The sequence below is a fragment of the Carassius carassius genome, chromosome 29 (assembly GCF_963082965.1).
Source record: "Carassius carassius chromosome 29, fCarCar2.1, whole genome shotgun sequence".
NCBI classification, from domain to species: Eukaryota; Metazoa; Chordata; class Actinopteri; order Cypriniformes; family Cyprinidae; genus Carassius; species Carassius carassius.
In genome coordinates this window covers 28,217,425-28,244,024 of record NC_081783.1, presented here as the reverse complement: position 1 = coordinate 28,244,024, position 26,600 = coordinate 28,217,425, and the positions used below count along the sequence as shown (strand labels likewise).

General features: G+C 39.6%; 1 protein-coding gene across 2 annotated transcripts in view; it reads left to right on the top strand.

The window, feature by feature from the left end:
- Positions 1 to 26,600, top strand: part of LOC132110001 (neuroligin-3-like) — a 185,384-nt gene that overhangs the window by 106,246 nt on the left and 52,538 nt on the right. For both annotated transcript variants that reach the window (XM_059516527.1, XM_059516528.1), the window contains one exon: positions 386 to 571. In XM_059516527.1, coding sequence (XP_059372510.1) covers positions 386 to 571 — 186 coding nt within the window. The remainder of the gene's footprint in view (positions 1 to 385; positions 572 to 26,600) is intronic.

The following is a 26,600-nucleotide window of genomic DNA, read 5'->3' as shown; positions in this document are numbered from 1 at the left end:
TGCACTTGCCAAGGTATATGGAGAAATTAAGTGCATTGCTGTGCAGTTTCTGAGCTTTTAAAGCCAAAAGAGATTACCCTTCCATGATATTCTGGTTTTAAGGTATGCCCATGAGTTTCTCAATCAAATTGATTCTATGCATTTTTTTTCGCTCATTTTGTCATCTATCAGGCAAAATGTTGGATTGCTCAAAACATAAGCAGCACACCTCTGATCAAAGAGCTGAGGTATCATCCAATGTCCACTGCACTGTCTAAAGTCCATTGCAAAAACAATGTGAGACCAATTCAGATGTTTAAATCTATGAGTTTGTTTGACAAGCCTTAAGAAGGATCCTCAGGTGCTACAGGTTCTCTTAACACTATATGCCCATGATCTGTTACAGGGTTCCTCAGCACAGGAGACCAGGCTGCTAAAGGGAATTATGGCGTTTTGGATCAGATCCAGGCTCTGCGCTGGATAAGTGAGAATATTGGCTATTTCGGCGGTGATTCCAACCGCATCACCGTTTTTGGATCAGGAATCGGTGCCTCTTGTGTGAGCCTTCTTACCCTGTCCCACCATTCTGAAGGTGAGAACATTTCATTCCACAAAAGAAAAAGAAATGTCTTTGTCAAATGAAAATCCCCTTAATACTCATCTCTTTGCAAAAAGTAATATTGTGTGTTAAAAGCTTAAGCTCTTTCCATGGACAACTCAATTAACTGTTGAGTCATCACTTAGTTTGTAGTACAGTAGTAACAGTAACAGTAGTAAATTATTAATGCATTTTTAAAATATAGTTATTTTCATAGATTGTTATAAATTATTAGTTTAAAAAGTATTTACAGAAGACATTCATAGATCACAGTATAATTAATAACCACAACAAAATATATATAGATTTGCAGATGTGTTTCTTTTCTAAGTACTTTTAATTGATGGCAGCGATGATGGACAGTCAGCTAGCAATGAATTCTTAACAAAGTGTGCAAATTAACATGCATAGTAGTTATGGATTAAGCAAGGCAGAAGGCAGTATTTTTTCACAGGACTTACCAAGGTTACAATTATCATCTTGTACCATATCATTGTGGAAGACAGAGGTTTTTCTGAGATGTGATGTAATTATAGAAAAGTCGAAGGATTTGTGGGTTTCCATGACATCCAAAGTAACTGTTGAACTTGAATATGTTTGATCATAAAACAAGTGTTCAGTATCATAAGACAAGTGTTAACTGTAACAACCTTTGCGATACATATTTATATACTATACAAGCAACACATACACTACATTATAAAGATAAACATTCTGTTTATAGTGTTGTAAGACTTTAGAATGGAGCCATGACATCGTACATGTTGAGATACAAGTAATTGATATTATCTGTTGGAGACAGATGTAAAGGAAGCCACTGTAATTTTCTTCTATAAAGATTGAAAGCTGTGTCTGGCTTTCTCTATTAAGCAATCATTGAAGTTTCAGATAAGGTCTTAGGTTGTTTCTACACTTCGCTTCCTGCCATGAATAATTTTGCGTGTTTGTTTGCATTCTTCAGATTGCATCAGTACATCATTAATTGCTTTGATTCACTTTGGTTTTGAATAGATTTCCTTTACCGTAAATGCATTTTCTATTCATATATTCCATTTTGCCAGGCTTCATGTAGCATGTTATTATATGGTCAAATCAACCACCTCATTCCTTTCTCAGTAAATTGGATATTACCAATGCTGATGTTTCCCCTGAAAGGAGTATATTCCCTACTTGGTTTGATTAGATCAAAAAGCAGCACTGGGAGGAGCTTGGTTTTACTGACAGCCTCTATAAACTATCAGGATCCTTTAAAAAAAAAAAATGAAACCGGAATCCTGCTATGGCAAAAAGGGTTACTCGTCGCAAGTGTACTCGCCTACCAATATCAATCAGCTAGCTCTGCAATACTTCTCAAAGCTGTGATTTTAGTCATCACAGCAAGGGAAAGGAAAAGGATTACGAAATGGTGATGGTGAGGCTTAGAGGAATGCAGTAGTAAATAATCCATTTGCTCTTTTATAAAAAGGTAGATGTCATCACAACTTGAAGATTGAGAAATACAGTTTCCTTGCATATATATAGTGCTTATTAGCAAAACAAAGTACTACCATTTAGACTAAGGCATGGGAGACAAGTGAAGAAACACGTTCAACAAAGTGCTTGTGTGCCATTCGTGAGAAATATACCCTGGTGGTTAAAAATTAAATAATGAACACTCCGGAGATGATGTTGGAAGGTTTTTAACTTATTTTCAGTTAATAATCTTAACAAATGTCCTTAACAGAATGTTCTTATGTTCAACTTATTTGTGGTTGAGAACCTGATACACAAATATATATAAAGGTGTTTTAATTTTCAAATCAATGTATCTGATTTTATGGAACATCTTAGCAATGCTCTCACAGTTCATCCAAAGGAAAAATGCAATTTCTTGGCAAGGTATTTGTGCTCTCTGAATGTCATTCTGCTAATTATCAAAAGATACAACAAGAACAAATAACATCTTCTGATGAAACAAATTTCAAGCACTGTCCAGCTATTGGACAGGGCAAATTGAAGCTGAAATCGCACTGCAGGTGAATCCCACCCACAGTGCAGGAGCCATTCACATTTCCCCTGACCCTGATCCCCGGGAAAACACAATTACCTGAATCCCATCATCTAAAATACCAAAGGCCCAGATCAAGAAACACTTCAGCTCCATCCTCGCAGTGCAGTGCAGTGTGTGAGATTGAGTGTGTTGCTTGCTTGGCAAGTGTGTGTATTTGTGGTGGTGTTAATGAGGCCACTGTGACCTGTCTCCTCCTTGCAGTCTGGCTCATCATCTTATGGGGCCTGCTGCTCCCACATGGAGCTCGCCCTGTCTGGGCGTGTGGCAGGCCAGGAAAGAGGGCTTCATCTATCAGCCCACTCCACCGCAGGAGTTAGTCTGCCCGCCAGGCCCCTGCTGTGGGATGGATTGCAGATGTACCCCACTGTCCTCCTCCATCATCAAGTTTAGGGCAATCATCTGCCTTGCTTCTTTGATGGAAACAGGGACCATATATAAAAGGAGAAAACATAGGTGGTTCTGTGTCGTTTGTGTACATAGAGATTCTAAATACAATTATCTGCCTTGGTGCATCACTGACAAAGTATTTTAAAAAGGGAAACGTGCAAATCTTACCATTTTCTTCAAGTTGCATCCTTCAGATACAGTGGTATTTTTCATAAGATTGTGGAGATGTCTTCACACGACATTGATAACTTCATGCAGCTGCACTTGTATAGTAAGTTATTATCATTGGTCCTTTGCAAACTGGACAATGGACCATTTGACCACCGAATCCAGCAGTGTCTGACCATAATATTGAAGTAAGTGCGCATCATTGATCACTGTTCAGCCTTTTGCATAGAAGTGGCGTAGGCCTCTTTCAGGGCAGGTTTGTGCGTACGCTATGGTTATAAATGAGGCCCCATATCCTCAGATCCTGAATCAAGCTAATCAAATCTTTAGGACTGACAGGTGTGATGAAGCAGAATGGAGCTAAACTATAGAAAGTTGGCTTTTTAGCAGTAGGATTGGACAGGGGTGCAGTAGAGATGTCCAGTCTAGACTGTTTTCTTGATCCCGCTCCTAGTGAATTTCTGACCATTAACGCCCCCTCCCTCTATCATGCAGAGTATTTTTTTTTTAATTGTTTTTAAATGAGTGCTCTGTGTTCAATTTCACTTTCAATTACACAATCACGGACGCTCTGAGTAAAGGAAGCATATCATACAAGATAAGATATTTGTCAATGAGCTCAGGATCTGTTGAGCAGCAAATCCTCCAGCATGATCTGTCAGTCATCTCTCCTTACTCTCCACTCGTGATCAGTCGAATCTGACTTCTGCAGCTCGTGCTGGTCACGGGGTTGTCAAGTCCTTGTTTTTTCCACAGAATTGGGCTGCTTTTAAACTGTTGCCATGGATCCCCCCCGTGAGTTAAAGGTTTTAAATATTGCATGAATTACATTTGATTGACTATAAGTGACTATAAAATATATATTTAGGTATGGAAATGACATATTTTCAATTTTGATATCTGAGATATGGTCATTTCTCTTCTTTGGGCAGTTTTTCACTGGCATGGGCTAGTTTAGTCATGCAGACCTGGCAACCCTGACTGTATGGAGCATAGCAGACGCATTCAGTTTAGTGTAGCACACGTTTTACAATCTTAACTAAATAATTTAAAATCTATTTAAAAAGCCAAATGAAGGTCGGGAGGCTTTGCCTCGGTGGACAAGTAATGTAATCAGTGTACGACCAAACAGTGTGTATACTGTACACTCCATCATTCTTGGTATGCACCAAATCACAAGACTGCAGGATAGCAGGACCCGCACTACATTTTTTGATGGCCCATTCCTGCCCGCAGTTAAAATAAAACCACCTGCCCTCATAAGATTTGTGTTGGGTCCAGCGGGATCTTAATCCCAATACAGCCCTTTAGTCCAGTCTTGCTCCTAGAGGGCTAGATGCCAGCTTCAACCCTATTCGAACAAACACTGTTGGAGCCAACTTGAAATATATACTGTAGGAGGACTCTCTGTAGGAAGTTGGCTCTCCAGTAGCAGGATTTGACAACCCTGGTTTAAAGTGATTGCTAGGGCCTTGCACAACACCAGTCTGTGCCTCTTAATAAGTTTAGAGTGTGGGACTATAACTTTTCAACCAGCTAGTGCCATCTAACATCAAATATGGGTTAGGGTCAGGGCTAGGTGTGTCCTACTGTATCCCAGCAAATCACACAGTTCAGAGAAGTATCCAGATGTTCTTTTCTGAGCTCTTGACCATGTCGGCTCCTGGCTGGGGACCTGCCATTGCCCCCTCCTTCAAATGCATTTCACCTTTCCTTCGCCTGTTTTTCTAGCATCAGTGCACAGAGAGGGAGAGCAAACTAGAGGGCAGGAGAATGATGGCGAGAATAAGGAGCTCTAAATCAAGGACAATACCCACTCTTGTGTGTTATTATCTATTTGGCATAAGGCAGGCTCAAACTGAACATGCAGATTTGCCTTTTTCTTTCTCTCTCCTAATAATAATTATGATGTCAAATGAGAGATGGCTCCACGGGCTGCTGCTGGAATATTAAACAACTGGCGCTTTAACTGTGTGTGTATTGGAAGATTGTTGGAGGCCTACCAACAGTGTTACTGAAGGTCATTGGGAGTCCGTTTTTTTCTATTCCTGTAACTAATCAGCCTAAAAGCTCTGCTCGCGAGGACATGCTCCCCTTTTAATGGAAAGTCTCATACATTAAAGGGGACTCGCGGGGGGCTACGTTGGAGGATTCCTTCTATCCATGTCAGCTCTCGTTTTTTATGAAGACTTTTGGGTTATTGAGGACCATAAATATGCACACTTAAATTGTGTTAGTTTTATTAGTGAGATGGTATTCGTGGGGGTTGCTTTGTGATGCATGACTTTCAAGCGTTAACACTTTGAGTTACAAAACTGCATGAATAAGAGGCACTTGAGTCTAATGAGCTAAGTGAGATGATGGTTTAACAAAGACCACATTGAACAAATACACATTAGACGTAGTGACACAAAATGTTAGGGAATGAAGAGATATTGTGTTTGCTGTGACATTACAGTTAAAATAATGCACAGATAACTCCTAGCCAGTTGGCATGCCAAGTCAAATCTTTTTTTTATTTTGTATTTTTTGTTATGAGTGAATATGGTCTTCCTTTAATTGAAGCCATAATGTGGTTATAATTAAAGTGATAGTGTCTCATATAGTGAATAGGGGCTCTGAAAAGGAATCAATCTTCTTTATGACTTTATTATTATACACATTTAAGTTAAGCAAGTCCATTTGCTTTAAGTATACAGAAAGCACTTAGTTTAACTGAACATCTTCAATCACTCCACACAATGTTTTTACACGTCACAACAGTTATTCACGCCTATGCTTTTCTACTGGAATTGAGAGATGGTGCCTAACTTCTTAAATAATTGCACTTGTCTTTCAGCTCTGTTGATTTGACTAATTTCTATTATTTGAATTGAAAAAGCTTTAAAAGTACTGGGTGTTGTGGAGATGGTCCTCTTTTTTTGCAAAAGAGGTTGTGAATAATTGCATTCATTTCAGAAAACCTAATAACGTATGCTCAGTGAATTTTGCTTCATCACACTTTGACTTTAATCTGACTAAAGTCTGTGCAGGAGGGAATTATTAAAATACTTAGCAAACAATCATGCGCTAGCATTAGCTTTATTTTGAAATCGGATTGTTTATTCATCTTGTACATTTGAGTCACCAGAGTGAATGAATGCTACTGTATTTGACAAATTAAAATGTACACATTGTCTATTTCTTGTCATACTATCCACTCGACTTCAAAGTATAAATGTGTATCACAAGTATCATGCAGTAGCAATCAAAAGAAAAAAAACATTTAAAATAAAAAAAAAAAAAAACATTTTATTTATTTAGGGTCTGAATGTTGTAATCTCAAACAAATATTTTGTGCACAGTTTGCTTGAAATTAAATTGATGTCCCATAAATTACAGTATTTGTAGAGTCTGTTTTTGAAGAGAGACATTAAGTACAAAATCATGAAAAAAAAAACATTTTTAAGTCAACATAATCCATATTCAACTTGAATAAAATGTGAATGTTACACATTATAAATGTCCACAAAAGTTGTCAAATATGTAACTGAAAAGCCCATTGTACCGAAAAAATTTGTTTTGTGACACACTGTGAGCAGCATCATATTATGTTGTTTTCTTCCTGATTTAACCATTATGTGTCAGAGGAGACTGTGTGTGTGCAGCAGCTACTGTAAATGTGCTCTAATAAGGTATAAAAACATACTCAAACCGGTGACCATCTAAATGGATGGATGGATATAGTGTTACTTGAAGTGTAGTGCTTATTCGGACTGTGTACTGACATACAATTGGTCCAAAACATAGTTGACAAACTCACTAGTGAAAATAACCTTTCACTTGTAATATTAAAACTGTGTTTAAAAAATGACTTGTACTGTCTGTTAACGTGAAATGAATGTTAAATCATAGAATGAGCCAACTGCTAACTGTTGTTCAGGTGTTGTTAGTTAAAATAGTCCCCTTCTTTTTGGTCCATTTTTTGGTTATTTTGGTCTCAGCAAACTCTACCAGTGTCATAAAGGTCGCAGGCAATGACGTGCATGCAAAAATCTGATGCAGTCATTATTTTAGGTTCATTTTGATTTGGATGTGACCAAAATAATGTCAGTGTGGGTGAGTTGATGAATTTGTAATTATTCTGTTCATTGCCACAATTTTGAGCCACTGAGGCAGATCCCACCCAGTGACAAACGTATAAAGACTTTTATTAACATCCTAATTTATACGTTAATGTTTTGTGTCATTTTTCTAAAATAAGTATATGTAAAAAAATATATATTCTATTTTAAATGGTGTATATATTGGTATGTATATTCTATTTTAAATGGTGGTATTTATCAGTTCAAACCGAGCATCAGAATGGGAAAGAATGGGGATTTAAAGGTACAATTTGTAAGATATTTGCAGTAAAATATCCAAAAACCACTAGGCTAGTGTTATATATTTTATCCAGCTGATCACTAACAATATCTCTAAAGTTTTCAACTACTTGTAAATCATGAGAAAATCCCCATTCTAAATAGTAACACGGGGCAGTGCAGTCTCCTGTCAATGACGTTCGTTCTTCTTCTTCTTAGTTTTATGGCAGATTGCAACCATGGCTTATCAGGTGCATACCGCCACCTACTGTATCGGAGTATGTAGCATGGATATGAATCTAATGACGTTAGTTACCCTTTGTTACCGTCTTTACTGACGTAGAAACCACATGACAACAGTGTTTGGACAAATGCGGAAGTAGCTTCGCGTCAAACTTCAACTATAAAGAGATGCCAATCTCGCTTGTGTTTTACTCGACAGGTGAGTTATTTTGATTCATAACTTTACAGAAAACGTATGCTATTATAACTATAAACAAGATTAGTATTATGGGCCTACACCCCGAACACGTCTGATCCATAGTCTGATCACGTCTTTGCATTGACTTTGTATGTAATCTACTCGCGCAAATCGTTGAACTCGCGTTAAATCCATGATTAATCTTTCCATCTGATTGATGGTAGTCAGCGGTTGGGTAGAAGACAGCAAATTCAAACAAACAATCATTCCGCGCTCCTTCTTAGCGTCATCAAACCACACGATTGTTATTATTTTGGTAGTGCGCCCTCTAGTGGCAGGTCCTACAACCTGTACCTTTAAGTGACTATGAATGTGGCATGGTTGTTGGTGGTCTGAGTATTTCAAGAACTGCTGATCTGCTTGTTACAACTGAGGCATGAAGAAGAGCACCTCTGAACACACAACACGGCGAACCTTGAAACAGATGTGATACAGCAGCAGAAGACCACACCGTTGAGAACAGCATGCCAGACGATAGAAGATCGAAAACTGTTGCCTATATATATATATATATATATATATATATATAAACTTTTCAACTTTTGACTTAAGAGAAATCTATTTCAGTTCAGTGAATTTGGAAATCCCAGCCCAAACCAGAAGGACCCAGCGGACGCAGCAGAGCATGACGTATTTTCTGTTGCTGCAATATGTCAGACCTCCAACTACAGGCCCGATGAATAACTCTGGGAAATGATCGATAGGTCTTAAAGCCACTGCCCGTAGCTACATGTAGATGCTACTTACATCTAGCGCAGTGAAAGCAACACTGAAAGTGGTAATGGATGGACGGGCAGTGTATAAAGTATAAAAAATAGCCATTTGTCCCAGAGGGAGTGCATATCCAGCTTTCCTTCAAGAGAAATGGAGAAGTGACAAATTGCCACCCATAGGAATGTAGTTCATTCTGGGACTGGAGGCATCAGTCGAGCACCTGAAGCAGTGAGACGGGTCTATAAAATATAATACCTGCTGATTTGAGCACTGACAAGAGAGTGAGATCAAAAGAAAAACTAAAAACATGAGGAAATAGGAAAGAGGAGAAAAAGTGAGTGATACATAATGCATAGCCATCAAACTATAAAGATTCTTTCTCCTCTCGTCATCTCTCGTACCTCCAGAGAATATAAATGTAAATTTCTTTCTTTTTTTCTTTCTTTCTTTCCTTTTTTCTTTCTTTCTGTATGAAGAACTTCAGAGACATCTTAATCATGACATTAATATCATTGTTTGTTTTTCTTTGTGCTGTACATATTTTTTTGAAATTATAATGGTTAGGTTTCGAGATAGGAGTGAAATTAAATGGTTTATGTTTAGGTAAACCTTACCTAAACAATGCAAATATATATAATTGTATATGATTTTATAAATTATATAAAATTCCTAAAAATAAATGATTCCGATATTTTAAAATTATACAATAATAAAACCAGAAGCTGACTTTCGCTATCCGGCTCCAAGAGAGTCAAATTGGCCACCCAAAAAAGACGAGCACATCCTATTTGGGGATTACAGACTCTTGCTGTTGAGGCCACATCAAGGAATTCCACAAATTTAAAGGTCATGGCATCATCGGAGAGAATCTGCAAAAGTGCTCACAACTGTCTCCACGCTTCCAATTTCAACAGCCGAGTGTGAACGAGGATTCAGTGCAATTAACCATATTCTCACGATGGTAGAAACAGAATGAACAACTCCACACTGAAAAGCCTACTGTTCATTTCAGGAAATTTCACTTCTAGTATTATTGAAATGCCAAAGCTGTTTAAAAACACTAGTGGTTAAAAAAAAAAAATTTCTGCCTTGAACATCACGTGAGCCACTGATGCCCCCTCAAAAGATGCATGATGTCACTGTGATGCACGTTAAGCCAGTATAACTGGTTCCCAAAGGTGCTTCTGTGGATTGACAGACGTTTTCTGAATTTTCAAATGCAGTCTTTTCTATGGCTGTGTTCTTTGGTTTGCTGTGCCTCAGGTTAGTGAGCTTTCTCTAGAAAAAGTGCACTTTTTAAGTATGCTAATCTATCCTTAGAAAATATCTTAAGAACAAGAAATTAAATCCTACTTCTCACAGTAATGTCAAAAATGATATAGTAGTACAGAATGTTATTCACAGGGAGATATTAAAGTCAATACTTGCTTATTTAATGTCCATATGCCCCTTGACCAATAAAATTTGTGGATCATAACTAACTGTTGTATCATCTTTAAAATTTAAATGGATGATCCACATGGATAAGCCATTTGACTAATGAATTATATTAGTGTGCTTTCACAGTTGGTTTAATTTATCCGAACCCGAGTTCGATTTTTCGCCGCTCCTTGTGTTCACGCTGTATTTTTTGGATTCCAAACTGCAGTATGTTTGCATTATCTAAATGGCATGTGCCTCTGTACCTAGACAGCAAGGAAGCAAGAGAAAATGGCAAAATGCATAGAATTGCATTCAGTTTTTACTCAGATTTTGTTTAGAGCGCGTCAAAACACAGTGAACTGTACATGGACACTGTACCCCATACCTCCTTGTGTACTCCATAGCCTACTGTATCATATTTGATATGCATATTCCTAAGGGTTCTGAATGATCAAAACGACTGAAAAACCTGTTGTACAATATACCACATGACTGTTTTCATCTGATTGATAGTTTAGTGGTAATAAATAAAAATACTTTTAGTATAATTGTAAAAAAGTCGCCCTTTTTCACTGATTTTTATAACGCAAGCGCAATAATAGCTTGTAGAGTATATTGATAGTAATATTTCAAAATGAATTCTTACTGAATTATTTGGAAAAATAAAGTGACAGCTGATATGTATATGCATTTTAAATAAGAATAAATAAACAGATTGATTTACATCATAAGCTAACAGCATTTCATCTTACCTTTTGTCCAAATAAATAGCAGTAACTGCTACAAATTGCCTATTCTTGCTAATTTTGGGCCCCTAAACTAAAATGATATCTTCAAGTGTATGAGAAGCCTAATGAATCGAATATGATACTCAAAAAATAAAGGTAACACTTTCATAAAGGGAGGGATGAATACTCGCTGTTAAATAGTTGCTTATTAGCATTAGCCTGTTATTAACATATTGACTGTTTATTAGTAGCCTACTTATTAAGCACATATGACTTAACTTTCCTCACTAACTATTCATAAGCAGCACATTAGTGAGTGGAGTTTGTTGAGGCAAAGGTCAGGAATTGGACATTAAAATAATGTGTGACCAAAAATTCACTAAAAGTATGCAATTATTTTGTATTCTTAAAAGCACCCTTACTTGTCAAGGAAAACAAAACATTTTATAGATTTTTTAGACTTATTTAGTAGTATTCATTTAGTTGATATTTATTATGAATAATAACACCGCAACTGTTTATCTGTCTCTTTTATCATATTGCTATTGATATTGTTGTCACACAGCGTTATGTAAAAGATTACTGCTCAACTATGGCAAAATCACCATAACTCACAGCCTTGTGTGTCTTATTGTCTTATTTATTGCCACAAGTTGCAGGCCGGTGGAATTTATTTACTAAACTTTCCCACAACATACATCACCCTAGACCTACTACAGAAATAACCCCCCGGCAGCAGCAGCAATCCACACTTTTTCCTAATCAATACATTGCAGCTTATATACAATCACAAGATGTAAGTGTTAAGTATGGTTCTAGATACGCTTCTTTTCATGTAGTTTCTCCCTCTTTTACTCTGAGTTCTGAGAGCTGCACTGCGCAGCTTGATTTCTTCCTCTGATGCAATACCTACCCTTTCCTCCATCATTTCGCAGCCTCGTTCCTCGCACTCGCACTCTTTCGCTCTTTTTCTTGGTCCTTTGAGACCGTGCCTCTCTCTGGCCCCCGTGAAAAGCAGCCATTATAGTTGGATGCGTGGCCGTCTGAGTTGGCACTCCTCGGCGCCCACCTGCACAGGAAGCCTAACACAAAGACCATGACAGCTGAGCGCTCTACCCCCCCCCCACTCCCACCCCACCCCCCACCGGCCTTCTCTGCATCGGCCCTCGTGTCAACCAGCTCTTTGTCTCCGCATCTGATAACATCAAACATGATCGAAATAAAACTCCTGCTTCCACATGCTGCCTGAGAATCGCTGCCAATCAGCCTCCGAAATGACCATTTCACTCCCCCGCACACGCTCTCTCTTCTCTCGATAACAGCTCCAGGTCTTTGGTGCGAGATTTGCACCTTTCCTTCACCTTGCGAATGCTGCTCACATAATGCTTTGCTTATTTAAGACTTCATTAACGGCCGAGGTGCATGCAGTAAGCAATAGCAACTCTCAAAGTTTCTCTGCAGTGCCAATCGTGTGCTGATCGCTCCAGTCCGGCTTGATTTCCTGGTCACCGCTCTGCTTGTTAGAAAATGCTAGGATATATGATGTGCAGAATTTCTGTATGTTTTGAGTATCTTTATGGCCTGCTGCATTTGCTATAATGTGAACTAGATAGCACACTGCTCTGTCTAATGTATCCCACAATGACCTTCCATTTCCATAGTGACAAATTGAAAATAATATCACACGTCACAGAAAGTCATTTCCAAGCAAAAATGTTATTTTAAAAAAGGCTAAATAAGCATATTTGCTTCCAAGGTGATACCACTCATATAAAGCCTACACATACACTACTATTTTTGGTTGTAGTAACTATACAGATTAAGTGGTAAGATCTGATATCATACAAGTATACTGTATACTATACTTGGGGGGGGGGGGTTAAATCCCATTGGGTTGTGTTTTGGGTGGGAAGTGTGCTATCTGCAATTGCTTTTGTATGTTCACTATTTGTTTTTTTCACGTTCGCGTTCTAAATCAATCACATTCAGCAGAGAGGGGTGGGAAGGGGAGGGGGAGGGGAAGGGGAACAGTAACTCGTTTGGGGGGGCAAGGCCCACAAATGCTCCCCTTGGCACCGGCCCTGGCACACTGGGATGCAGTTTCCCACAATTCAGAGCACTGAAGTTGATTGTCCAATTTGATGAATGAACTTGAAGCAATATTAACCATTTTAAATTATTGTCTCTTTCTTGGCACTTTATTGATTGTACTGCCAACAGTAATGACAAGACATTTTTACACAAAATTGGATTAAAATGAAAAATAAACACATTTATTTCTGCAATGATAACTCAACAAATTAAATAAGCACCATAATGATGTCTGTGAAACTACTGTAAGAAACATTGACAATGGCATGGTGCTTTACATATTATTTTTAAATCAGCAGCAAAGTAATATTCTGTAAAAAAAAAAAAAAAAAAATTGGATGGCTTTTTCACAGCTTTACTTTGTCGCAGGATTGTCCCTAATTTCAATTGCACTTTCACACACAACTGAATTTTATAAATGTAGACATGCATTTTCAAACAGCAATTCTTTTGTGTGTGAATTCTTTGACTGCAAATATCCAGTTTTTTTTTTAATCCGTCTTCAAGATTTCAAGATGAAGAGGAAATTCAGAAGAAATACAATTCTCCTTCATCATGAAAACTTGAAAGCTGCATAAAAAAACAACAAAAAAAATTGGATATTTGCAGTCAAAGAATTCACACACACACAAAAAAATTGCTGTTTAAAAATGCGTGTCTATAAAACTCAGTTCAATTGTGTTAAATTTAAAATGTTAAATATTCAAGTTAAAAAACAAAACAAATTCAGAACTATGTTAAATGAAATCTAATTAATACAATACAAATTCAAATCGTTTCGTCATATTATAAGCTCCATACTACAGAAGCTCTTTTGTTGTGGCGATACATTGTGCAACAATAGCTTGTGCAATATACATTGTGCAATAGCTTCAAACGCATTTTGTTGTAAAGATTAAATTCACGGATCCTGTTGTTTGGCCTGCTCTCCAACTAGTGCTATTGAAATTACCCATCCATGTTCCTGTCAGCCCAATCTCACTCAAGAGCCCTTCAATCTCCTCACCTGCACAAGACAAGACTATTCTCTGCTGTTGCAGCCATTGCCACTTTTTTATATTCATAAGCATGATGAGTTGCTGGTTGCCTCTGAACGCCATGCAGCCTGACGAAAAGAATTAGAGATGAAAAAAAAAGAAAAGTCAGAGCCTTCCGCTCTAGCCAGATCAAAACCAATCCAATTTACTGAGCTGTGGGTGTGTTTGGTGCACATGGTATACTAAATTGTGGCTGGGAGAGAAGCTCTCATATGCATTACATGGGGAGCGTATACCATCTGGAGCATTAGGCGTTGAGGAACATTGCCACTGGAGTGCAAAGCGACGGACAGTTGCTTTCATAGCATGCAGGCATCACTCAGTCTGACATGACTGTCTTATCTGTAGAATGGGATGAGAAATGTACTGCCTGAGCATGGTTAAATCCCAAATGGGAGGAACATTCATGTTAAAGAGTGAAGACTCTTAAAAAAAAAGAAGCTTTTTCAGCTTGTTTGGGGAAAAAACAGAAATCTTTAACCTTCACTCCCTCAGAGTTGCAGAGGATTTTGAGCTTCAGAGAACACAAACGGTTTCATTTAAATATATGGATTGTTTCAGAGCAGTGGGCTTAGCGACAACCTTTCAGACTAAATAATGCGACAGAGACAAAAGTGGATGACAATTGCTAAAACTAGATTTGTTCTTTCCCTTCCATAATGTGCTGGGGGTTTTGTGTGGCAAACTTAATGTAAAATATGGTGGCATTCTTCATCACAGCATGTCAAACCGCTCAGAGATAAATGTGCTTATGCAATCCTTCCTAGACTGTACGGTTCCATTGAGTTACATGAATACTAGTCTCACAGGGCCAGACGTTTGACAATCAGCACAGGGTCCACATTCCACCTTGTTCTGGCCAAGAACCACCCACTTAGACGGGAGAAAGGCGTCTGAACAACGTGTAAAACAGTCACAGGTTTTTATGAGTCATTATGGGATTTAAATAAATTTTGACTGTCTACAAAAAAAAACACTTCTGAAATGCTGTTTGTTTGATGATGGACAGTAGGAATGGACACTTATTTTGTCTTCGATGCAATACTGATTCTTTTAAAGGCTGTTCTTTCGCTGATATCGGTACAGATACAATTCTTCTAAACTGAACTTTTAAATTATGAAAATTATTAAAATATTAAATGACCTAGAGTAAAAAAGGGAATGATATCTAGTTAACTTTATATTTGAAATGCATTTTAAAATTCTAATTATGTGATATTTTTCTTTGCACATGATTAAAATGTGTTTACTGTAGTGGTAACCATGGAAATTTATAAATACTTTTGTTGAACTATGGTCACTTTAATAAAACCATGGTTCATTTTCATAAGGGACTGCCAGTGACAGGCTGTTGCACACATAAAATGCAACCTTTTTATTCTGACAGTGTGTGATTTATATCAACATTACAGAATAGAACATGATTAATATGAACTTTTAGAGATCGATTTATATAAATGTAATTGCACAAAATATGTAGGTTACAATTTCAATTTCTTTATAGTAAAATAACTCAAACATAGGCTATATAATTTTTTTCTGTCCTCTGATAAACATCATTCTGGGCTGCCATTCTCAAAGCATTAACGCTTTCTTATGATGTACATGTTACATGTGTTCAGATGAGCAGGAAAATAGTTCTATCCTAAACAATTATTAGTTAACATAGGTTATTCGTACAATTCAATGCATATTGATTAGTACATTACATTTTTGTTAAACAAAATAACTGGTAAAGAAAAAAAAATACTTTCGATGCCAGATTGGTGGCTAGTTCCTAGAACTGAGTTTTTACTGAGAACTACCTTGTGCTAAAGCCCTTAAAGGTTCTTTTGGAAACTTAAATAGTTCTTTTATGGCATCATTGCGAAAACCTCCATTTGAAACCTTTATTTTTAAGAGGTAGAGGCTGCTCTGACATGTTTTATTAAAAAATAAATAAATAAGTAGCTTCTACTTTGTTAGTAACTAAAAGCACATCTGACTACATTATTCATAAGAGTAACTTCATTGTAGTTTGCCTAATTTAAATTTGTTACCAAGTGCCGCAATTAAGGATTGGATGCCACTGGCAATCTGGCAAATTAGGTCTTCCTCAAAAGTGCTCATTGTGGCACACAGCACCAAAAGTTGTGTATTGTGTCTCTTACTGGTTACGTGTGCAATACATCAGATGGTCAGGGAACGGGCTGTGGGCGATTTGTGGGCACGCCATGTGACTCTGTGAATGTTAATAGCATACTGTGCTGCTTTAGCTTGAATTTCTCCTCTGAACGAAGTGATGCAACTTGCACATGAAAGCCGCAGTCCTACACGATTGTTCTCTGGAGGGTTCCCGGACTGCAACAAACGAGTAAAGGCTTTATTAGCCGCAACCAGCTCCAGTGCCGAAAGAACAGCTGTTTGCTAACTGGCAGCATTGTTAGCCCGTCGTCTTTGTATGCCGTACTGCCAACACGCTCCCCGTCTGCTAATAGAATCCTCATTAGGCAGCAGGTTCTTGATGGGGAACAGTGCAGCTATGCAGTACTCGCTCTCCCATCGCTGTCTATTAAACAACATCCCGGAGCCACGGACCACCAAAATGATCTCACCTTGACCACGTTGGGATGCAGAGGGAACATCCTTTTGACCTCACCTCTGAGAGTTCTGTCATCTCGCCTCTACATGCCCCACTATCGATTCCCTTCTTTTATGTATTAGGTCACACGCTTGCTCAGACCCAAAGATAATAGGCTCTGACCAGAAACAACACTTGCTCGGGCTGCTGCTCGGACTCAGCGAGAAGGTCAAAGCTGTTGTTTTTCAGTTTAGTCCCGAGTGTGGATTCACTGGAGCGTTCAGAACGCACCTCTATAATTTGATGAGAGCCACTGCAAAGTCCATTTCTCTGTCAAAACCGATAAAGTTCGAATGTGGACTGAGTAAAGAGGGCATGGGACGTAGCTGCTCTGAATGCATGATCTCTGTAACACTTCATCAGCTGCATATGAAGATGTTTAGCAGAAGACGGGAAAAAAACTGTTAAGGCAGATGTGTCAGGAGGTCAAGTGGACCTCTGAAAGCCAATTAGGTTTTCTCATAATGAAGCTTATAATCAGTAATTCTGTTTCACTGCTTCCCTGCAGGGTCAGGCCTGCAGGGTTTTTCAAGGCTGGGTGTGTGGAGTTTTACGGAGGAAGCACACCTGCCCACACCTTCATGTAGTCCAGCCGCAGATGTGTTAGATATAATGATATATGATACATATAATTTTCCACTGTCCTCATCTGTAAGTCGCTTTGGATAAAAGCGTCTGCTAAATGAATAAAAATGTAAATGTAAATGTAATGAATTTCCCATTCAGTCTATTCCGTGTGGACAACAGAGCTGAGTAAATGACTTGCAAACAGTCTCCTGCTGTTTCCAAATGATATCACAAAAATTATAGTTAGTGACATAATCCATTACAATAAACATTTCAGGTAATATAATCAGACCTTTTTATTAATCATTTCTCACATTGATTTAAATATGATAATCTTGTACCATATTGTTGTAAAGACAAAAAAAAATTGTGCATAATGCCACAATACTACAGTCATAGTTCTGGAAAGAAACAGCCAGATCAATTTCTGATTAATAAAATCCCGTCAAATATGTCATGTTTACAGAATGTGATTGCTGTTTCAAGTAAAAAAGAAAAAGAAACTCTGACATATAAAAGCCTTATTGTTATTGAAACGTACAAACAGAACTGCAACTTTCATTTATTTCATGATTATTGTGTTTGGTTGTTATCGGTCTGTGAATGGTGACCCATTTAACAGTTGTAACATAGCTAAGGCAGTACAGCCAGCAAATAGATTTAAAGCAGCTCAGATTTCATTTGCACAGAACCAAAGCTTACCTAAACTTTTAACACTATTCTTTTGCTTCTTTGCAAGCAGTGATGTCTGCTTTAATGCAGATGCACACTGTGCTCTTTGGGTTCAGATGACTGTTTTGTCCCTTCATCTCCCTCGATCCCAGCTTTGATTGCAAGTTGCAATTGTTTGCATCAATCTCACATGTTCCTGAAGTCCCCCTGACAACCTGATGTTTGACTGCAAATTCTCTGCAGAAATCTGACGTGCAAAAGCAAAACACATTGAATTACCAAAACCAGAAACTGCCATTGGAAATGTATTATTATTACTGTTATTTTTATTTTCCCACAGCTGTAGTCCTAACACACAGACTACATAACACTCCAAATGTGACATAATATCTGGAGGTAGCAAAGCTGTCACAGTACATTTACTTTCTGATGCAAAAATAAATAAATAAAAAATGTCAAGAAAGAAAGAAATGAAAATGTGAGCTCTAGATTCTCCTGCAGATACAGTCAGTGACTCTCTAAATCTGTAATCTGTAATTTAGGCTCTTTAAACATCAATATAGTCCATGATTACCATCACACTAATTACAGCTCAATACTTTGACAGAACTTGAAGCGCCTGTCGTCAGAAAACATTCATGATTCATGACCTCTACTGAATTTGTTTTAATTACAGATGCGTTTAACTTTGGCGGTTCTCTCTAAAGAGTTCAATTCATGCAATTTGATTTGGGAAAATCTGCACATTTTATTATTGTGGATGGACAGATCAGCCAAAAGGAATTCCTCCCAGCACAATAAATGCCCTATCATGGAAATCAGATGAGCTCATGGCCTGAGAGACCTTTGCACGATTTATTAGCCCATGAGTTTCATGAACCATATGTGTAAAAGCATTTCTGCATGAAGGCTTTTGGTCCCTGTTACGTTTGATTTATTGCCTTATTTTATTCAGCCAGTCAGTGTGTTGCATACAGAAGTCCAGGCGTTATAGTGGCTCTCTCCGAGCCCTGAAATCTGGGGAGGTTATTTCTGGAGCCAGCTTGACTGCTAAAACTGCTGCAAAATGTAAGAGCTTGACATATGACCACTTCAGGGCAGTGAAACTAGATTTTAGAGCTGCATATTCCTCTTGTCCCTCCCTTTCTTACTCTCACTCAGTAGTTATGCCAGAATACCTCTAAATGTGAAAAATGAAAAATATGGACACTTTAGAATAAAGAGAAAACTAAATGTAATGAACGTCATTACATTTAACTCTCATAATGCATTTACAGAGTTCACTGTTGCTCATGGACAGGGTTATTTATTTTTGCTACGGATATGAACATAACGGATATGCATCTAAAATTGCGCAGCTTGTTGAGGAGAGCTGTGTTATATTTTGTAAACGATCAGATTTTTTAATGTGTGGATGATAAAAAAGGTACATCGAGGGAGTGACCTGAGCCATATCTGAAGAACAGAAGATTAGACTGACTTAGAGGTAGGCTTTAATTTTGTGGTCAAAGTAAATGACCACATAGCAACACTTAAGCAACCACCCTGAACCTAGCAACTGCATATTAGTGTGCTGAAAACTAACCAACCGCATATCAACAGACCGACAAAGCCCTGCTGACTTTTGCATGGGCAAACACTATAAACACTTCTTCATAAAATATGAATAAATCTTGACATTAAAAATGCTTAATTCTGGTAAGCTTGATTTTAAACACTCTATGGAATAATTGTAACTTTTACAAGAGCCCCATCACAGCTGTGCACACAAAACTATTCGGTATCTACACTTGTTTATCGGTAAATTACAGAGGAAGACCTTTTTATGGCTAATTTATTTATTAACTACAATCCAGATGGGACTTTTAATACATGTAAAATCTGTTGCACTGTTTGTGTGGTGGAAATGAATAATCAAATCTCAATCAGTATAGTAAAATACCACTGTAGTGTTATAAAACCCAACAAAAAATACTTTATTTTTTGTGTGTATGTATTTTTATGTTATTTTACATACACACACATAAGATGCAACCGATTTCACTTGTATTAAAAGTCCCATCTTGATTTATTTTTTATAAATAAAGCAGCCATAAAGATGGTCTTTCTCTATAATTTACTGATGCATTTAGTTCTTGCTCTGTTGTTCCAGGAATATGTATGCATAGATAGACAGATACTAGTGAAAGCAGTGAAATTGATTTGTTCAGCTTTTGTCAGCCATGTTTTGATTTGATTGATTGGTTGATTTATTCAGCCATTCATTTATTTATTTTGGCATGGATTTCCAGTGTCTCTAAAACAAACAATTCTACCGTTCTGTGAAAACTGCAAGATAAGCAGCTAGACATATGGTAGAAAACAGCAGCAATATTCTCTCTCAGAATTAAGCTCTTACCAGATTGTCTTCTGATGCATGTGGGTCCGGCTCTGAGGCTCCGGGGCCAAGTTTCCACTCACTGCCGGACACACATGCTACAAGTCAGGGGGTCAGAGTTCCTCAGAGGCCCTTCAGATTCGTATTCCTGTGCCATATGCCTCGTAGAAAGACTACATATGGTTTGTCAGGAGCCTTGCCACAGGAGGTTTACATCAGCCATGAAAGGTAATATTGATAAATAATTGGTAAAACGGTGAAAACAGTTACTAATCCAATTTTTGACTACTGCCACATAATACTTTTGCCATTTTTCAAGAGTGCTACCAATGGTGCATTTGATCAAAGGCAGACGATCTGTAGCAATAACTGGAATGAGTGCAAAACAACTTGGTTATGGCCTGGAGTCGCCCATAATGAAATACTGTGACTCACCAAAGACATTCAGATGCCCGAGTGTATGCGCCGAAAGGAATGCAAAATCAGTTTTGCCGTTTGGGGCATTTTTTTCCAGCCCACAAGCAGCCTTGGCCTGTCAAGAGCTGGCTCACAGGACTGTGACTCGCCGGAAAGAATTCAAATAGCGTTTCCTTCAGTGAACTGCCACAGTCCCTGGCAAAGAAAAATAATTGTATTGCACATTTTATACTTCTAACACAGACTGCGCTAGAAGAGGAAAATGTATGGAAATAGTGTATTTGTGTGATATGAGCTGTGACTTTTCAGGAGTTCTAACACTGTTTATCTGTAACAGAACTCATTTATCTGCAATAGAAATGTGATTTTGTTTCATTAGTGCACCATAATTCTCTTTTGCTCCCTAATGTCTTACGCTTAGTTTTCACCAGAAATACAATCTGAATCATGCATTTTCACCAAACAACACACAAGTAATAAAATAAACATAGGTTGTGTACTGAGTGGAATACTTGTGTATTACACACTGCATACTTAGGTACTGTATGCTGCTATTAAAAAAAATGGTAACACTTTAGTATAAGGTCCAATTCACACTAATAACTAGTTGCTTATTAGCATGTCTATTATTAACATATTGGATGTTTATTAGTGCTTATAAAGTACATATAATGCATGACATTCATTATCCTACCCAATACCCTAAACTTAAAGGAACACTCCGACTTTTTGGGACTTTAGCTTATTCACAGTTAGTTAGTCACGTTTGTTTTGTTTACGGAACCATCAACAGGGCGTCTCGTGTGCTGCGCTAATCACTCCGCCCAAGTAGCCACTCCGCCCAAGTAACGTTAGCTGTGCTCCTACGCCTAGTGAGATTATAGTTCCCAGTATTTATACGATTAAAAATGGTCTCTGTCTCATATAGCCTTGTTATTTGTACACGCTGTGACTATACAGATCACAACATGTAAATAGGAAAATGTTTGCATTATTTTGTCACTGTCACAGTGTCTGGGTTGTGTTCCCTGGGTTTCCACTAGGTGTCCTCAGTTCCCACGGTGTTTATCATATTATCACTTTCTGTCTCCTTATTTGGTCACCTTCCTCCTTGTTTAGTTAATTGATTGTTCCCCACCTGTCTCCTGTTTCCCCATTATCCTTTTGTGTATTTATACCTGGTCTGTCTGAGTCTTAGTCACGGAGTCCTTGTTGTATGTGAGATACAGTTCGTAGTCTTGCCCTTGCCGTGTGTTCTGTTCTGTTTTCTTGTTGGTTTGGATTCTCTGGTTTTGACCCTGCCTGGACTGTTTACCCTTTGGATTTGCACTTTAATAAAGTCACATACCTGCACTTGGATCTCTCCTCGTTTTCTATATCACCGTACGTGACAGAAGGACTCCGTCACTCTGAGATCCAGCGGTATGTCGATTAACACTTCTTCCCCAGCCACCGAGCGAGAGAGAAGCAATCGTTTTGAGGGAACCCGCCTGGTCGTGTTTCGCGGGACCAGGGGAGGTCGCCGAGGAGGAGGTGGGCGAGAGGAAGCCCAGCATCGCTCTCCACCATGGCCCCCCTTTGACTCGGGGCTCACGTGGGAGGGACCAGAGCCGCCATCTCACCAGGGCAGAAGGAGAAGGCCAGCGACACTGCCCATGATGGCCGCAGGTCCAGCACCACAGCACAAGATGGCTGCCAGCTCAGCACCAACGCCCAAGATGGCCGCTGACACCTTTCTCGAGTACTTCGAAAGGTTATCAAAGATCCTAGAGATTCCCAAGGCGGTTCACGTCATGGCTGCTGAGTCAGTGCCTCAGCACAAGAGGGCCGTCAGCTTAGAGCCACAGCACAAGATGGCCGCCAGCCCAGCGCCACAGCACAAGATGGCCGACTCAACGCCTGAGTCTCCAGACAAGGTGCCACCGACTGGCCATCATAGAGGACGGAGGAGGAGGAGACAGACGTCTACCGTTCTTCAAAGTCCGGAGAACGTTCCCGAGCAGGCCGCTGCCGACCAGGAGGACGTTCCCGAGCAGGCCGTCGTCGTCCCCGAGGCGGTGCCCGATGCTGTTCCGGAGGCCGAGGCGGTGCCCGATGCCGTTCCGGAGGCCGAGGCGGTGCCCGATGCCGTTCCGGAGGCCGAGGCGGTGCCCGATGCCTTTCCGGAGGCCGAGGCGGTGCCCGATGCCTTTCCGGAGGCCGAGGCGGTGCCCGATGCCATTCCGGAGGCCGAGGCGGTACCCGATGCCGTTCCGGAGGCCGAGGCGGTGCCCGATGCCATTCCGGAGGCCGAGGCGGTGCCCGATGCCGTTCTGGAGGCCGAGGCGGTGCCTGGAGCCGATGCCGTTCCGGAGGCCGAGGCGGTGCCCGGAGCCGATGCCGTTCCGGAGGCCGAGGCGGTGCCCGCAGCCGATGCCGTTCCGGAGGCCGAGGCGGTGCCCGGAGCCGATGCCGTTCCGGAGGCCGAGGCGGTGCCCGGAGCCGATGCCGTTCCGGAGGCCGAGGCGGTGCTTGGAGCCGATGCCGTTCCGGAGGCCGAGGCGGTGCCCGCAGCCGATGCCGTTCCGGAGGCCGAGGCGGTGCCCGCAGCCGATGCCGTTCCGGAGGCCGAGGCGGTGCCCGGAGCCGATGCCGTTCCGGAGGCCGAGGCGGTGCCCGGAGCCGATGCTGTTCCGGAGGCCGAGGCGGTGCCCGGAGCCGAGGCCAGAGGGCCAGTCACCGATTACCTTCCAGAGCCAGGGCTAGGTACCATGGACTTTCCAGAGACAGGGCTAGTCATCGTGGACCTTTCAGAGTCAGGTCAAGTCACTGGATGGCCTTCTGCTCTGCCCTGTTGGACTCCGGCATCGACCACAGGGGCGTGGTGGTCATCCGCTCCGCCCTGGGGGGTGCTTGCCCTGACTACACGGTTGTGTTGGTCTTCCGCTCCGCCCTGGGGGACTCTGGCGTCGACCACGAGGACGTGGTGGTCCTCTGCTCCACCCTGGGGGGCATCCGCTCTGACCACGAGGACGTGGTGGTCCTCTGCTCCACCCTGGGGGGCTTCCGCTCTGACCACAAGGGTGTGGTGGTCTTCTGCTCCGCCCTGGGGGGCTTCATGTTGCTTTTTCCTTTTGTTTTTGTGTTAATGTCTGTCCCTGTTCCTTTCTGTTAGTCTTGCCCTCCGTCCCTCCCCCTGAACCTCCTCTGGTCCTCCTCCCTCCTGGTCTTTCTGTGTTGTGTTTACATTCTGGTGCCTGTTCCCCATGTTTTTCTTTTCTGGCCCTCCGTCCCTCCCCCTGAGCCTCCACCTGTCCGCCTCCCTCCTGGTCTCTGTTTTGTGTCTGTCTTGGAGCGTCTGGGAGCCGCTCCGTAGAAGGGGGGTACTGTCACAGTGTCTGGGTTGTGTTCCCTGGGTTTCCACTAGGTGTCCTCAGTTCCCACGGTGTTTATCATATTATCACTTCCTGTCTCCTTATTTGGTCACCTTCCTCCTTGTTTAGTTAATTGATTGTTCCCCACCTGTCTCCTGTTTCCCCATTATCCTTTTGTGTATTTATACCTGGTCTGTCTGAGTCTTAGTCACGGAGTCCTTGTTCTATGTGAGATACAGTTCGTAGTCTTGCCCTTGCCGTGTGTTCTGTTCTGTTTTCTTGTTGGTTTGGATTCTCTGGTTTTGACCCTGCCTGGACTGTTTACCCTTTGGATTTGCCCTTTAATAAAGTCACATACCTGCACTTGGATCTCTCCTCGTTTTCTATATCACCGTACGTGACAGTCACTTATTGGGATTACTATGCTACCATTATCCATTTACATCCAGTCTTTGTGCTAAACTAGGCTAGCGGTGGGTGCGTCAAATAACACTTACAGAACGCACAGAAATGAAAAAGGTATGTATGGACTTATCTAACTCTGGGGGATACTGTGAATAAGCTAAAGTCCCAAAAAGTCGGAGTGTTCCTTTAACAACTACCTTATGAACTATTAATAAGCAGCAAATAAGGGGTTAATTGAGGCAAAAGTCATAGTTAATGGTTAGTTAATAGTGAGAATTGGACCCTAAAATAAAGTGTGACCAAAAAAATAAATGTATGCAATATTCAACAAAACAAACCAACAGTGGTCTGCAACCAAGGGGGTTTGTTCCCATCTTTTTCATTCAAGACAGGTCATTTTGTATTAGAAAATAAATTCAGTTTCACCCTTTTGTTTGTTGTTCCTTACGATTAATCTAATTATTCAGACACATGAAGCATCTTACATTGTATCATCTACAATCCTCAATAGAGCAAAACTATGTGCAGCTAATGATCTAAAAAATAAAAAAAAATAAAAAATCCTTGACAGTAGCATGAGTTTGAATAGACATGTGATCTGGCTCATTTATAGCCTGGCATGGATATCAGAGCTATCCTAAATACATTGATATAGTTATATGGTAAATAACATTCATTAGATATCATATATCATAACTTATCTTGACATGTTTAAAATATAAAATACCATTAACGTAACCTTTAGCTACCTCTAAAAGATCTGTTACACTGTTACTCACACAATAACGAAATCAATTATTCCGTAATTAATCAAATGGATTTCTCAACACGTATAAAAACTAAGTTGTTTATAAACATTCAAATTCAGGACGTTTTTACATAATGCAAAATGTTAATAATTAGAACAAAATAAGAGGGAAAATTGCATTTTACTTTAATTTGAATGTTAGAAACAGTCTTGGATCCTCCAGGAAACAACACGCAGTATTAATATTAAACTTTTGAACGGGGTCATTCAGGACTGTATTAAATAAAAAGGCAGCGGCTATTTGCACTAAGTGTAAATAGCAATTATATACTATTTACTTTGAGTGAAAATAGCATATTTTCTTAGCGATAGATGGTATTTACACTAAGTGAAAATAGCTATAGATTCTTTTTACACTGTTAAAATAGCAGGATTTTCTGTTATTTATACTACTTAATACAAATAGTGGCAATTATCTGCACCTCAGTATTGTAGGACATTATAAAACAGTATACAATAATGACATATTCAGTGTAAATTATAATTTTAATTTTAATTATTAAATTAATGCCACCTTATTGAGGCAATAAATCCCTCCATACACCTTGAAAGGGAGAGGGAAAGACGGAAACACTTTACCATCCATGCCACTGAAGCTAACATTTGACAGCCGTTTTTTGTGATGTTGTCTAGCCCAATCACACGTTGGTGGGCGGAGTTAGTGTAAATAACCCCTGCCAACTCGGAAATAAAAAAAAAATAACATGCTGTTTTTATTACCCTCTTATTTTGTTAACATTATTAACATTTTGAATATTCTATGAGGGTTATGTAGACTTATGATCAGAAGTGTAAATGTTCATCTAAATATTTTTGTTGTCGTTAGATAATGAGTTTATAGATATTAAATGGATTTTCGGAGTTAAATGTAATGTGACATTATTTAAAAGCTGTTCTATTGCTGTCTTTCCACGGTTAAAACACGAGTACATGACACATGATTAATATTAGTAAGTTTCTTTCAAAATATTATGCATAAAAAAGCACCGAAACTACATTTGTTTAATTGAATTTTGTAAAAAAAAAAAAAATAAAATCCACATTGTGTGTATGAAATAGACATCGATACTGTCAAAACACACTATCGGAATAGCGCTAATTAAACATCACTGCTTCGGTCAATGATTTTGACCCTTCAAAGCTGTTTCTTCTGAATCTGAAAATTAATTTTTCATTTTCAGTTGCTGAAAATTCAGTGCACGGCTATAAAACATTTATAATGTAATAGTGTGGGTGAAAACAGCTACATATTGATCTGAACTCATCACACTGAAGTGCTAAACTCTGTGTATCAGAAAGAGATTTCAGTGGCGTGAGAGGGACATCTGACAGATGAACACACACACACACACACTCATCTGTCCTCACAGGACGTAATCTCAC